The 16,609-nt window shown below is 35.6% G+C and overlaps 1 protein-coding gene across 15 annotated transcripts in view; it reads right to left on the bottom strand.

The window, feature by feature from the left end:
* TCERG1 (transcription elongation regulator 1) overlaps nucleotides 1-16,609 on the bottom strand; it is a 62,364-nt gene that overhangs the window by 1,456 nt on the left and 44,299 nt on the right. For all 15 annotated transcript variants that reach the window (XR_014309977.1, XR_014309978.1, XR_014309979.1 and 12 more), the window contains 7 exons: nucleotides 14,865-14,983; nucleotides 10,324-10,474; nucleotides 5,892-6,056; nucleotides 5,374-5,556; nucleotides 3,065-3,244; nucleotides 2,222-2,305; nucleotides 819-919 (listed from right to left, as the gene is read on the bottom strand). Coding sequence is in view for 8 of the 15 variants with exons in the window: in XM_082724531.1 (XP_082580657.1) it covers nucleotides 819-919; nucleotides 2,222-2,305; nucleotides 3,065-3,244; nucleotides 5,374-5,556; nucleotides 5,892-6,056; nucleotides 10,324-10,474; nucleotides 14,865-14,983 (983 nt within the window). In the remaining 7 variants the exon portion in view is untranslated. The remainder of the gene's footprint in view (nucleotides 1-818; nucleotides 920-2,221; nucleotides 2,306-3,064; nucleotides 3,245-5,373; nucleotides 5,557-5,891; nucleotides 6,057-10,323; nucleotides 10,475-14,864; nucleotides 14,984-16,609) is intronic.

Consider the following 16,609-nt stretch of genomic DNA (forward strand, 5'->3'; position numbering starts at 1 on the left):
AAAATGTAGAAAGAAGTCTTACTTCACATCTAATTTAAAAGCCCAAGCTGATGCAAAACATTAAGGATCCTGACCAAAAAAATCCAATGACAAAATACCTAAAAACCACACCCTCAGCACTATCTATCCTCCCGTGCACATACCCTTCATTAAGATGTTTCCAATTTTTCTCTTAAAGGAAGAAAAGCTGGAGCATGAAACAAAACTGTTTCCTGTGCACTGAATGCTAAGCAACGTTAACTTGTTTTCCTGATGGTAAAACTCTTGGGAATGTGGAACTACTGGGCATGTTACAGAGAAATCTTGTTTCAAAACTCTGATTTTATCATTTAAGATTTTTAAAGTATCTAGCAAACTGCTATCATCTAAAAAAAAAAAAAAAAAAAGTTTTTGCTGAGCTTAAATAAGATGATTTCAAGCTTTCAACCTGTTCCACAACACTGAATAGTCTTCATAGGAAGCAAAGATAATGGATAGTGAAGGATTATTTTAAAAGTCTCTTCATGAATACAATTCTTAAATAGGGGGTACTCCTAAAAAAGCAGTGAAGTAAAAACAAAAGTGTGTCTAAAAAACTGGATGGGTGGGTAACACAAAATAAGAATTGACATCTGGGCCCTTTCTTTTTTAAAAAAAAAAAAAAAGAAAAAGGTAACATATATATGGGCTGTATCTGGCCTTTGGTAAAAGTTGGCTTCTTCTTATTCCTAAAAATTAATAATGTCAACATGTGTGTGAATGCAAAGAATGCTTTGGCCATTAGAGTAAGGACTAGTAAAGACAATGACTGCTGATATGAAACATTTCATTGCACACACCTATAGGTTATAAATTTGGTCTCTTTCAAAAGCGTCCTGAAGTCAGCTTTGGCTGTGATGTATTTGTCTCTGATGTATTCTTCAAATTCTCTTTGTTTTTTCTGCAAAAAGACAGTAAAATTAGAAAAAAAAAAGTCACTAATTCCAAAATTAGAATCAATTACTTATTAAACCAGTTATTTGTAAGTCACGTTATAAATAATTCAAAAGGAAAAGGCACTAAGGTGCATTTTTGTTCATGTAACATTCACTAAAATGCAAAATGCACAAAGTACATTTTTAAGACTGAAAGAAACCAAGAACAAGGTCCCATACTCTGTATTAGCAGCAGCTAAGACTTGAGGACTTGCTAAGTGCCACACTGCTGAGGGTTTGATGAGACTATCTCCCTTCATGTTCCTAACAACCTCAAGCGGTAGACACTCTAAAAAATAAAAAGATTAAGGGGTAAACGTGCCTTTCCTACAGACTAGATATTTCTCTCTTCCAGCACCAAGACCATAAGGTGGTATGACTTACAGGGAACGCCAACTAACAGTCATAACTTTACTAAGTCATACTGAGCATTTAGCTTTTCTACTAAGGGAATAGGAATGATGGGTATAAACTGTTTGGACAAAAAGTAAGTAAAATTTAAAAGACCTTATTGTCAATTGTGAATAATCAGCAAAGTCAGAAACTAAAACTGGACCTGTCAGCTATCAGTCTACCACTCTTCCCCAGTCGTGTGTAGTTTGTGGACCACACCGTCTACAATCCAACTTATTAAAGTCAATCTATGGGGCTGTGCACTCTAGACCTGGAGAAACCAACCAGGCAAGGAGAATGATGGGGATGGAGAACAAATGAAAGGCAAAGGGCTAAAATAAGACAGCAGTCAGCTATGGCTCCCTTAGCCTCATCACTATTTCAGAACCCAGCTGACTTCGTTTCCCACACGGGAGGCAGAGTGCAACAGAACAGAGCTTGGTTTCTAAAACTTCATTCGTCTGATGTTCCTCTACTCCAGTGTCTGGAGCACAGAGGAACAAGAAGTGGTGTTACAGCATTCTGCTAGGAGGGCTCATGGGCTCTGACAGCCTGGTAGCAGCGTGAATGCATCTACCTAGCGGGACCGGACTATATAATGAATAAAAACTAGAGCTTCATTAAAGCTCTAACATCCCCGAAGACAGGCTTGACCCCAAGGATTGAATTTTCTAGTTTCTACTGTGCTTTCCTGTTTATGTATTGTGCAAGACAAAAAATATGAATTTAAATTTCAGATTTATTTCTCATACTCTTAAAAGTAATTCAACTAAAACCATCAATTTCATTTTGGTCAAGATACTAGTGGTACCAATTAAGCACCCAGTTAATATTTATAAACTGACAGTAGTAAATCTCAGACAAAACTCTCTTACCCTGTCACTGGAGGAGAACTTAATGCACCGAGGATCTTCTTTAATGATTTTTTTTACTTCTTTCCATGTGGATGTTAAGGTAATCTTTGAAAGGCAAGTGAATAAAAAAACATGAATACAATTCACTTTTATTGAGAGGGCTGAATGGGCAGCACATGTAGAACATGATATCACACGGACCTGGCATCTCTTGTAATGCCCAAATGTAACAGGACTAGTTAAGCAAGGGAAGCAGCTTTAATGCAATTTCTTTTTGGCTTGCCACAAGAGTTATTTTCATGGCCATTATTTCAATGTGGCCTTAAGACTATCACCTGCAAATCCTGTGTCTCCATAGGTAATACCATTAACTTCTAAAGAAACCATCACCAAAAAGATATCAGATAATCAGGAGAAAACCTGAACGAGAGGGTACAAACTGTCAGTACTATAAAAGGAGTTGGGGGGGCAAAACAAGAGTAACATAAACTGGAAAAGAGAGCCTTGAAATTCTGGATAGCTTCTTTAGTTTGGCCGTGGTGCCAAACTGAAAATGGGGTGAAAGATGGAAATCTATTAAACTCACCAGGAGGGATCAATGATCACACAGCTAGGACCTTATGAACTACAAGAGCAAGTACGAATATGGAAACTACAGAAGGAAGTAATTTCTATATAGTAAGTATGCCATGAACATTTTACTTAAAAAAGGAGAAATAAAGTCAGAGAAGAAAGTATCACAAAACTCATGAATTCCAGTAATGGCTCTAAAGACCATGATGCCAATAATCACATCAATGTTTTACTTTTGTAATTATTCATAAAGGCCCATCTAGATTAAAACAAGGAAAACAAGGGACTTACTGCAGAAGTTTCATCCAGAAGTTGCCTAAAGTGCTCCCTCTTCTTTTTGGTAAGTGCTTCAATGTGTTCATTAAAAAGCTTCTCTTTCTCCTCTCTTTCCAACAAGGATCCAGATTCCCAACGGTGATCTTTCCGCAGAGTCCTCCGAGTATCAGACCATGACACATCCGAAGACCGTACCTAAAAACGAACCAAAAAATTTTATCACCAGAGACCTATCTTCTCATATTTCAACAATAAAAGGCTTATTTATTTAGTTTAGGAATGATACATTTAGTAATAAAAGCTTCTGATGATTCCACCTTAGTTAAGCAGTCACTGAAAATCTCCTTTTGTAAAGCCAGAAAGCCCTCCGCTGAGAGCTCACCTAAGTTGTCAAGTATGGATTTAGAACTGGAGAAGGATGAAGAGAAGAATTTCTGTTTAACATCTTACCAACTTTTAGTACATGAAATGGAAACAAATAAAACAGGAAGTATCTTACTATATACTAGAGAGGTCACAGGGGAAAAAAGCCACTCAACAAATCTTGAGCTCAAATGTGTTCCTATCAACTACATAGGCAAGCATCAGCAAGAATTAACATGGCTAACAAGAGAAGACATGGCGGATCCGGTTGGCTCAACAACCAGCAGAAAGGTACGCTTCACAGTTGCAAATGGCATCACAAGTTATTGCTAGTCACATTGCTACCAATGCTAAGAAATATGGGAGGCTGGAAAGACAGTTAAGAAAGAAGAAAAACACAAAAACTTTTATTTAACCAACATTTATCAAGCATCGATAACCGTGTCAGCTGAACACAGAGCTTGATACTACTGGGAAAACAAGTAAGACACCATCCCTTCCTTCAAAGAACTCACTTTTTTTTTTTTTTAATATTTTATTTATTTATTTGACAGACAGAGATCATGAGCAGGCAGAGAGATAGAGGAGAAAGCAGGCTCCCCGCTGAGCAGAGAGCCCGATGCGGGGCTTGATCCCAGGACCCTTGGATCATGACCTGAGCCAAAGGCAAAGGCTTTAACCCACTGAGCCACCCAGGCACCCCAAGGACTCACTGTTTTTTAAGGGAAAAGAGGCGTATAACCAAATAATCCCAACAGCATGTAGCAAGGGCTGCAGAGTTGTATGCTGAACACAAGGTGGCAAAGGGGAACAGGAAAAACAAATCTGCCTTAGATGGGTCAAGATCAACCTCACCAGAGAGACAGATTTGAGTGTGATCTTGAACAATGAATGTGTAACTGCAGCAGGAAGCATTCTAGGTCGAGGGGCTGGCATGAGCAATGACAGGATTCATTAATATGTGAGTATGGTTTCATTAGAGTTAAGTTCAGACACGCTAGAGCTTAGGGGGCAAGAGAGGAAACCAAACAGGGTAACATAACAGAAGGTTGGGGAGTTAAGAAATGAATAGCCTAATATATTATGCTAAGAAGATGGGAGTTTTAAATGTAGATGACCACTAGAAGCACAGAGAAGCTTCTCTCTCTGTAAGCCACAGGGAGAGTGACAAAATCATTTGGTTTTTACGAAGATTTCTATAACTGCAATAAGGAGGATGAATTTGGGGAAAGTAAAAGCAAGGAAACCAATCAAGGAATGACTGTAACTGTCCAGAGAACAGGAAGAGGAAAGTGAAAACAGATCATCAGAAGAAAGGGAAGAAATCAGAAGACATGAGAGTAGTAACGAAAAGAAGAGAAGAGGAGGAGAAGACAAACAGACAGTGACGGGGAGAAGGAACAAAACAAGTAAAACAGCAGAGCGGCCTTGGGCATTCACTGTACAGAGAACACCCTACACACCTCAACAACCCTGGGTGATGCAGAAGGGTTTTTCAAGAAAATTCCAGGGTATCTCCTGGGGTTAGTACACCTCCAGTTCTTTCTAGATCTCACACCGTCTACATGTACAATAATTCATCATCACAGTGACCCTGAATCATCAAAGAAAAAGGTTTAATTATGTTCAGCATATTTTGTTTATTACTGTGGCATACAGTATGTGATAATTTAACATGATTTCCATCAAGAATAAAGAACTTACCTTTGAGACTAAAAGATCATAAATTTTTATATACACAAAATATCTAATCTCTGAAAATGTTAAATAACTAGGGTTTTCCTATTCTAAGGGTGCTAATACCAAAAACTCTTTAATTTTAAAACACTTTATAAAACTTACCAAATTATTTCTCTCAGAGTCAATTTAAGTATGAAAATTTTCACTAACAACGTAATATAATAGATCTCTAATATCCAGTACTATAAAGGGGTGGGGGACAAAACAAGAGTAATACATACCATATCAGACAAAAGAGCCTTGAAATTCTGGATAGCTTCTTCTCGTTTGTGTTGCTCTCTCTCTCGGTCTATTTCTTTTGTTTGTTCTGAACGAGCCTTTTGGACCTCTCTTTCTCTTTCTCGAAGGCTTGCCTCAATGCGGGCTTGCCTTTCAAGCTCCTTTTCTTTTTCCGAGTCTAAATTCTGTAAAAGTAAAATTACAGTATCAAAATATGTTTCCACAAAGTAACTAGCTGCCAAATAAAAAACCTCAAACCTGGCTTTTACCAAGGATACTCCTAAACACTATACCTTGTTTCCATACCAACTACTAAAGATTCTTATATTAAGAATACTAACCCTCTCTCGCTGTCTCTCGTCAAATAAATAAATAATATCTTCTGGGGTAAAAAAAAAAAAAAAAAAAAAAGCATACCAAAAAGAAAAACTCCAAATCCCAAACAGGAGTGAATACCTTTATAATACAATTAAGAATTTTATTATTCCATGCTTACAGTACAAGTAAACGCAACAGTTACCTTGGCTATTTTTTCAATATACTGTTTGAAAAGGTCTTCTCTCATTGATGAACTGTCCACTGCTTTGTAACGTGGGTCACTTTCTACTTTGTCTTTCACTTTGCTCCATCGAGACTGACTGTCCAGGTGATGATTAGATAACAGTTCAAAGAAATCCGATTTAATCTGTATTTCAAAACACGTAGTAGGATAGGGGGGAAATGTGCCATGAGAAATTCCTCATATGCAAACATTTTAACCAGAAAAAACTATTCACTTACCTTAAAGATGGAAATATTAGTAACTTTTTAAATACATGTATTTAGAGTGGAGTAATTTTTAGTAAAGAAGATTATCAGAATCACTCTTTTAGGAAAATATAAAAAATCAACACACACATTAAGCTCTCATTTAAAATCTACCAAATTCAATATAAATCATTTTCTCCAGTGAAATTACTAAAATACAGAAAAATAAAATCTTAGGTTGTTTCTAACTTTTGCATTTCAGAACTGCCATTTTTTAAAAATAAGAATTCACATTTATTTTTAGGTAAGATTCAGGCTTATGAACTGATACTAAATTATACTTTAATATCAAGACAGTAAGAATGACTTATTTTAAAAAGTAGACGAATAACATTTTTTGTTACAAAAGGTGAATTTCGAAAGAAAGTCACATTCATTTGAAAATTGAAAGTATATTGTCAAATGTCTAAAGAGATTAAAAAAACAGGGCAAATTTTTGTAATTTAGTTTAAAAAAGCAATGTTCACACCCTTATATATACAGAATTTCTATGGTCATAATCGATCATTACATAAACTTTATTTAGATCTTTTGTATTTTTTAGCCATTAAATATATATGCCTTTACCATTAAAGAACTCAAAATAAAAGTTTTAATGAATTAACATTCTTAACCAATCAAGGACCAAGTTAGTAACATAATACCAAGGGTATGAAATGGTATTAATCCTTTAGTGTCAACATGTAAAATACTTAGAATCCCTTTCCCAAACTGTAATTCTCATTTTTTTTTTAAACAGGGAAGAAAGGGATAAAGGAGGCATTTATTTTTATGCACTTTTGAGGTCCTGTTTAAAAATTTAGTCTCGCTTAAATTATCTTGTACTCCTACCAGGGGAGACAGATGAGGTAGCAGTAATTCAATAGAGGATTCTGACCATGTCAAGAACCTCTCCTCCCCATAGGGATTAAAACATCCTGACTTCCCACCTGATCAAGGGACTGAGAAATTAGGAATGGAATCATTCTTTCTGCCTATTCCAACCCTCACTTCCCCTATGAGCGGATTAAAAGGGAAAATGATGTCTTTTCTGTAAAACAGCTGTAAGTTTACAAGCAAGTTTCCCTATTGGAGATTTAAAAAAAAAAAAAGAGCTAAGTAGCTCTGGATTTCTTTACTACTGAACTTAACTCTTGCCTTTGTTTGGAATAGTAAGAAATACTCATAAACCCAGTATTTCCAGACAGTGAAAAAGAAACTACTTGATATAGTGATTTAACAATTCTGTTCATCTTGTGTACTCTGTATCTGACATGATGAACACCCAATTCCTAGATGCATATAAACCACAAAGCAAAATTGACAAAATTTATGTGAATTAAAGCATGCAAGCTGTATCTAACAGGAATCTTTCCAAGCCATAGGAATTTAAATTGACTTAGGACAAATTTTCACATATTAGACATGAAATCTATGAAGTAAGGATTATCACATAGGTTTTTAAAAATGTGTGATGTATAAACAAAGTGAACTTTAAATAAAGTTAAACTTCCTTTCATTGTGGATACTACCATGACAGGCTAATTACATGGTTTACCAAAGCTGCTATTTATATGGGAATTACTTAACAACTGCATAAAAGTCAAGAAAATTTATATATAAGTTACTCTAGCAGCAACTCAAAGCCCTATATCCCCTATTTTCTTCTCTCTCCAAATGGAAGTAACTTACCATCTAAGCGGTTCACTTTAATAGGAAAAAACAGTCTCCCTAGCCTTATGTACTGTAACAAAAATATTTAACTTGTTCAAAATGAAATTTAAGGGAGGGTAGGGAGAAAAATGCCAACTTTATGAGAGGATTAATTCTATCATATGCAACTTCAAATGTGCTGTTCCAAAAAGTATATTACTTAAACTATAATTTTATAAAAATTGGTTATAATAAAAAAATTGCAATAAAATTAAAAAAAACCTTGAGGGTAGCTATAAAACAGCCCATTAAAATAAACAGAATTTTAGGGACTTTTTTTTTTAATAAAACTGAAAATTAACAGTAAAAGCTATATGAAAATGATTTTACCCTTTAGCTTAAAAATGTCTAATGAAAGGGGGAAAAAAAGCAACTTCACCAAAAGTCAATGTCCTTCAGAGGTTTTTGAATCCGCAAGTAATTACCTTTAAACCTTTACTATTCAGCTATTAATTGCATTACCTCAATGCTACAAACAGCAACTAGAGAATCACAAGCATAAAGCAACTCCAATATCCCAGCACCATGCTACTAGCACTAATCACCACCCAATTATGTGATTTTAAAAAAATTGTGATTAAAAAAAAAAGGTACAGACAATATACTTCATAAAAATAAATGCACAGTAGAAGTCATGAAGGAACTTCATTAACCAGCTACTTCTCAGAATGTGAATATTAAATAAACTATATTTAAACCCTTACTTTAAAGATTTCTGTTTCATGGCCTGGTTAGTAATTTTGCATTCTTTAAACTGGTTGAGGAAGTTTTCACTTTAGTAATTTCTAGCCTTTTAAAAAAAAAATTAAGTAATGATACAAAACCAAACCTACAAAGAATTAATTTTACAATCAGAAGAAAATAAAGCTGTATATATTACGTTTATTTAGATGTAATGTCTATTTAATTTACTACAGTTAACACATTCTGGGCACAACTCTCATCACTTCATAAGGAAAAAGACTAAAAAAAATATAAAGTACCGGAACTGCGGGAGGCTAAAGTCACCACACAGAGATACCAATTCTTTCCTCACTAGGGAATCCCACAATACTTTGCGTATCAGTGATTGACAGCTGTCAGACTGAACTGATTGACAGGCCGCACAGCACAAAACTGTAAAGTCTATCCACTTGTTATAAAACAGAATACACAAAATAGTTATCAAAAAAAAGTGTTCAGAAAAAGAACATTAGTTATAAATGCAAAGAGAAAAACATTCAATTTGTATAAATCACATAGTAGCAATCACTTATTTACTTGCTTCTCTTTTTAATAGGTTTTATTACTAGAAGTCAAAAGTAGCAAACAATTCATTAACATGACTAATTCAACACTCAATTTTGCACATTTCCTGAGAAGCATAATCATTTGGGAAAAAAAAAAAGTTGACAGTTAAATAATTCTGAAAGGATCTACACTGAAGCCCAATAAGCATGTAATCAGGAAATTGCAGGTATTTCTGACAAAAGTCATGTCACCCAATACTACTGCTATTTACAGTGAAAGAGGCTTTTTCTCAGTATGAGAGGTATTACTTCTCTAATAAAATTTCTTAACAAAATCTGTGATGTTTTAACTTTCTGGAATAACAGGCCACTTTAAATGTCAAAAATGATTAGGCTTCAGAGGTTCTTTTTCTCCATTCACAAAGCACACAGGGACACTAAGGAGAGTGGCTGCATGTTTTGATGGTTCACACACCACTGGTGCCATCTCCACCAGTCTGCTTCTCCGGTGGTGGGCTCCTCTCCATTCCTGACACTGCTATCAAATGACATTTGGAATTCATTAATCTTTAATAGCTGACCTTTATTTCTGATAAGCAATAATTTATATGTAAGATATGCTTGCTAAAAGATTAGAAAGTCACTAAAATGCTATCTTTTAGAAGGCAAAAAAGATAAAAAAGCTTTTTGAAATGTAAAGGTTACTACTTATTAAGAACCTTGAAATCTTAAATAAACAGAATAAACAGACCTAACAGTCAGTCCTGGGTTTACTGGGCATCTCAGTATTAATAAAATGTAAAAGCAAAATAAAATATAAAGCAAATCTAGGTAGTTTAGTGAAGTTAGTAAAATATACATCATGGGGCACCTGAGTGGCTCACTTGGTTAAGTGTCTGCCTTGGCTGAGGTCATGATCCCAATACCTGGGATGGAGCCCCACATGGGGCTCCCTGCTCAGTGGGGGGCCTGCTTCTCCCTCTTCCCCTCTCTAGCTATCTCTCTCAAATAAATAAATAAAATCTTTTTAAAAATAAAGATCAGGGAAGTAAAGAGACAATTCACACACACAAAAAACAACTATAAAACTTACCTTTAAAGCTAAACAGTAAATGTGATTCCTGTAATTTATGCCCATGAACAAGATTAGCAACACAGCCCCACATTAGTCCTCTCCTATTCACACTCCCATCAATCATACCACCAGAACTAAAACCATCTTACCTTCTCACCTCTGGTCTTCGAATCTTCTTTCTCTTTCTTTCTTGCAGCTGCCACAAATTCATTAAACAAGGCTTCTCGATCTTTCATCTTTTCAATCGCTTTGAATCTTGAATCTTTAGCATGCTTGGCTGCAAATTCACTAAAAGTAGCTCTGTAACAAAATGGCAAGTGTGCTAACTTTGGTAGAGCTATTTCTGCTTGTAGAAAGGTATAGCAGAAGATACCATTTTTCCACAAGAGTATGTACCAAAGAGTCATTGAGCTCCAATATCTGCCCAAATAGGGAATAATGAGCTACAGACAGGAGTAAAAAAAGGGCTAAAGGGTAAAAATGTGGTTAACACTTATATATTATCAGCAGTGACACTGGGGGTAACACATCAGAGAGCAAAAAATGTGCTTCAAGAGACTTCAGAGCTAATCTATTTCCACACTAAGAAGAGGCTCAGTCTTGCTTCTAGCCATGGAGGAGTAACTTTATGGAATTAGCTCTCCTTCCAGAAACAACTATTGAATAGGATAAAATATATGAAGCAACTGATTGCAAAACAGTGGACAACAGGTAGAGTACAAAGACTGAGGAAAGCCCCACTACCCTCTGCCTCAGAACAATTTTCCAAGAAACTACTCCAAACAGAGTACAGTGGTCTCAATAGCCAGAAGCATGAAGATCAGAGTTTGGGTGCTAAAATGGCAGAGGAAAAAGCTATAGGAAGAGGGAACCCCATAAGTATACCAAAAAGCAATTCCCCACCAGAGTATAGCCAAGACTGGACCACAAGAGTAGGGCAAGACCGCGCCCGCCCCCAGTAAAGCACTACATAGTTAAGAGCAAAAAATACCTTAGAAACTGACAGCAGAAAAAAGAACAGCATTAAAACAATAAAGTCCACAAAAGATGCACAAGGGAGGCAAAGCTGGACTGCTGAAAAACACTTCTACTTCCTGAGAGCCACATTAAGAAAGCCTTAAATCAAAACTAAATTAACATATCAGCCTGTAATAAAGTGAACTGCCTATGAAAACAAAACCCCAGAATTTCCAACATTAAATCAGAAAACACTAAACATAAAAATGCATAATCCATACCAAAAAAAATTTTTTCAATTAGCAATAATCGCGCCTCGGATAAACCTCATTGGCTATGATACTGTCACTGCGCAAAGCTCCAAAAAAAATTTTTAATCAACAGAAATTAAACCCAAAATGCCCAGATATTGTTCTATGCAAAGACAAATCCTTTAAAATTATTAAAATATACTGAAACGATTAAAGAAAATTAGGTTCAAGGAACTAAAAACAGGGTCTTAATGAATGAACAAAAAAAGGGAGTTTCAGCAAAGATACAGAAAATAGAAAAAAAGAACCTAAAGCTAACTGAAGGGAAAAATTCAATGAATGGGCTTATTAACAAAAGATGAGACAAAGAATAAAGATCCAGTGACTCCAAGTTAGAGCAGTAACAGTTATCTGCTCAAAAGAGTACACAGAAAAAAATTTAGGGGGAGGAGGAGAATAGTCTCAGGGACATGTGAGATAATACCAAACACTTTAAAACAGGTGTAATTAGAATTCCAAAAGAGAAAAGAATGAATCAGAGTGGAAAAAATGCTGATCAAAAATTCTCCAGATTTAATGAAAACATCAATGTACAGAGATACAAAAAGAACACAGAGCTGGGGCGCCTGGGTGGCTCAGTGGGTTGAGCCTCTGCCTTCGGCTCAGGTCATGATCCCAGGGTCCTGGGATCGAGCCCCATATCGGGCTCTCTGCTCCACGTGGAGCCTGCTTCCTCCACTTTCTCTGCCTGCCTCTGCATACTTGTGAGCTCTGTCTGTCAAATAAATAAATAAAATCTTAAAAAAAAAAAAAAGAACAAAGAGCTGCCAAGCAGGCTATATAAAAAGATGAGGCCTATGAGGGCTAATGAGGCTCAGCATAGAAAAAAAAAATTTCCTCATGTTTGCATATACCTCAATATCTGAAGCTTTCACCTTACATAATAATAATTTGCTTATAATAAATTCTCCTACATTTAACATGTTTTTAAGAGAGGAAAAATCTTACTTTCTCCTTTTAAGATCTATCTATTTCAACTCACATATAAAACACATCTTCTCAGGTGTTAAAGGTTCTACTACAACTTTCATTAATAATGAAAAAACTGGTTAACTTCAGAATTTACAATTTAAAACATCAAATGAAAACTAGGAGTACCACTCACAGCTAACGTTTGCTATTTTTACTTTATGCTTTGGCAACCAAACCTAGATTCCAAAAATCTTTTACATTCAACTATTGTTACTCAGAATACCTAATTTCATTAATACAACATTTCAACAATAGGATCTATTGCCAACCTGGTCTGAATAATGGACATGTAACTTCAATAAAATTTTAAAGTAAAAATTACATGTCCCAGAAAAGGGATCACATGTAGTCCACCAAATGTTTTCTTTTCATGATTAAGCACCTTGCATTATAATTTTAAGAAAGAAGAGTAATTACTATGATTAAAGAATAAACTTTTTTTAATGTAAAAATCAACTTATGAAAGTGAGAATTACTCTACAGGTATTTCTTTTACTTCTAATAAAGTAGGGAAAATAATAATTTTTCACCAGAAAAGATAAGATGAAGTTTTAACAGTAGATTCAGATAGATTTTTATATGACTCATCTCTTAACTCCCAAAAGCACTGCTTGGTACTGCTTGGTAACAGACATGTTGCCCTTTTTTCTCAGGGAGAGTTGAGAGTGGATGATACTAGTAGGAGACCAGTAAGAGTAGAGTGACCAGGAGTTGACCCTAGGAGGAATGCCTTAAGATTTCCATCAAAATAGAAAAAAGACTGGGAATGGGCACTAAGGTATTTCTCCCCATTCTGTCACTCTTTCCTCAGAATAAACTCTGGGGCTTTTTATCTACAAACTCTACTACATCTTTTTCCATTACAAAGTAAACTTAAGTTAATGGACACTACCTTCTCCATTTCAAGTTTTTCCTCTTCATTTTCTGCCACTCCCTAAAACTGGTCCTTACCTCTATGCTAGTGTTGAATGTATTAATATAACAATACAGCACAAGGTCCCCAGTGCCAATACTTCTAGTTATGTGCCTCATGGCTTTATTTTTTTGAAGTAACCTGCAAAGTAGAGATCACTCTAACAATTCTACCAGCCCCAAAAGAACACCAACAGGATTTTGACTTTGTCAAATCCAGAAAATGGAAATCTCTTCAGAGTCTCAGTTATCGACAGATTCATAATGGTTTTAATAAATACATTTTGCTGAATCACTTGAATACAAGCTGCAGACATCATGAGACATCATCTATAAATATTTCAGCACGTATCTCCTTCAGAGTAAACCCTTTTCCCTCCACAACATCATCCCCCCAAAACTGTAAATTCTCTAATACGTAATAACAAACCATGTTCAAATTTCCTCAACAGCCTCCCAAAATGTCTTTTATAACCCAGTCGCCAAGCACCTGACCCAAGAACTCACCCTTCTGATTAACCAAACGGAAAGGCCCAAGACCCCTTGGAGAGTCTGAAACTCAATTACCCCCTAACAAATATTACATTCTTCATAGCCACAAATACTCTGTTAGCTTTATTGTCTGAAATGCTATTATATTAATGCCACAGGTTTCTCTTCATACTTCAAATACAAAATCGTAACACCAAATACTTTCTCAAACAAAATCACTCTTATCTCCAATGACAAAAGTAACTGTTTAAACAAATGAATTTTTATAAAAACTACCATTTAACCCAGACGCTCCATGATTCTATTCCATAGTTTTGGAAATTCTCCATGATATGAGGTGCTCACAGCAGCATAACACCACTGCTATAAATAAGAAAGTAATTCTCCCTTGCCTAGACTATTCTGTGTTAACACCAGAATCTAACTGAAATCCCAAATTCACTTGGGTAAGTTACCTAATTTACTCTGTCTTACTCTCCTTCTCTGCAAAATAGGTATGAGATGAGTACATTAATCATGCATTTAAGTGTGTACATGTATCTTTAAGTGCACATAAAATATCCACGAGATGATGCCATTATTGTTGTGACACTAGTCACATAAGTTTAAAATATCTCATCTTCTTCAGCCTTTTATGCATACTCAATACCCATTAAGATCAACTGAAAATGTCAGAAAAAAACATAATCTAAACAGACAGGTCCTTCACCACTTCAAGCAAAATAATGTTCCTGCACTGCAAGTCATTATGTATAAAACTTTAAGATGGAGACAGTTTTGTTTTGTTTTTTTAATCATTTACCAGTTTCTAGAGAAGGAAATTTATTCCCACAGGGAAGCTTTTAAAACAAGGTACCCTTCCTGAAATCCAATACCTTTCAAGGGCACAAGAGATTCCTCTAAAGTAAATATATTAAGAATGAAGACAAGAAATGTGGACACCGCTAACCAAACAATCCAATTATCCAAAAGATACCTATTCTCTTAACTGGTCTTAGGAGAAAGCACATAAATATTCTGAAATGTTACAGTAATGAACCATATACCTGGGATTAAATTTTGCTTCTTCCATCATTTTTTTGAAATCTTCCTTGGCTTGCATTATTTTGTTTTTCTTTTCCCTGCGTTCTTCTTCTGCCCTCGTCTTTACATACTGATCAAATACCTATCACAAAAATAAACCAATTTGACAAGTTAGTCTTTCATATAAATAATTTAATTACCAAGCTACGGAATCTATAAGAAAATACTAAGTCAATACCTTTGTCCAAAATGTAATAGAAAAATAAAATACAGGTATCTCAATTATAAGCAAATTATCCACAGCAAATCCCAGAAGCCATCTGTTTCGATTTCCAGACCAAAAGCCCCTATAACTTTCATTTTCCCTGATTACAAATTAAATACATTTTCACTAAAAAAATTTCAGGCAATATAAAATGTATAAAAGAAATTACAGTCCTTCCAAATCTCTCTAGTTAAAAACATCAAGCTTTTGGAACAGAGAATTTAAATTTATTTCTGTGGTTCTCTTTAAGGCATAACTATTTTCAACAAAATGTAATGCTTTACATCTATCCTAGAATATTTTCCCACTTAATAATGTACAGACAACTTAATAGACTGAACATGTACACCTATTTCCTCTTCTCTTCAAGTGCCAATAAAATGCCAATAAAGGTTTGTTGTTGTTGTTGTTGTTGTTTTTAAATCACGAACCAACAAGAACATGCCAAAGGGAAAAAAAGAGAAAAAGCAACTCCCAATGGTGAAAAGTGGGTAAGTACTAAAGGACTTGGCAGGCATGATAAAGTAGACCCTAACTCAGCGGTCAAGAAAACAAAGAAACCAATTCTTTTTTTCTTATTAGAGAATACTCAAACAGCTCCACAAGTGACAGCACTAGATATCCAAAGAAGTGAGGGTAGAGTATAGCTACAATAAGGTTGTTTAAGAATGAGTCCATCAGTAGATCCCCCTTGCCAACTTTACATACCGCAGGGGACTGCCACTCCTAAACCTCAGTTAAAGGCAAGTGATTAAGTCTCCAGAATAAGGGACGGCAATTCACAATCTGCTGGCCAAATCTGGCCTGCTGCCTGTTTTTGCACAGCCCAAAAAAGTTTTAACATTTTTAAATAGTTAGGAAAAAACATACTAGAAAATTTCATGACATTTCAGGACACAGGACAATTAAATGAAATCCAAATTTTAGGGTCCATAACTAAAGCTTTATCTGAAGAGTCATACCACTCGTCTATGGGTCCTCCTACACTAGAGCTGCATATTATACTATAGTGACAGAGACCAGATGGTCCCAAAAGCTGTAATATTTATTATCCGACCCTTTATATTAAAACTCTGCTGATTCTTGCCTCTAAAAGGAAAGCAGGATATCTGCCTGGGTTGGGAAGAGAGGGAGGGAAACACAACATGAATTAGAAATGAGGCATACCAGTCAGAGAAAACAGCGAATTAACCAGTTACATACCAAACAGTAAGACATAGTTCTCCCAGGACAAAAGCAGAAAGGACTGTGTCCCCTCATCAGGACACTAAAGGACCGTATCAAGAATCTGAACAGCCTAAAAATTACCTCCACCAGGAGATCCTCAAAAAACCCGCTTTAGTCACCCTACAACAGGGCTTTTCAACCTCCGTACTTATGGCACTTGAGCCAGATAATGTTTAGCAGCATCCACAGCCCCCAGATACCAGTAGCACCCCCTCAGTTGCGACAACCAAATGTGTCTCCTGGGGCAAAACTGCCCCTGATTGAGAAGCAAGGCTT

The sequence above is a fragment of the Mustela nivalis genome (genome assembly GCF_964662115.1).
Source record: "Mustela nivalis genome assembly, chromosome: 3".
NCBI classification, from domain to species: domain Eukaryota; kingdom Metazoa; phylum Chordata; class Mammalia; order Carnivora; family Mustelidae; genus Mustela; species Mustela nivalis.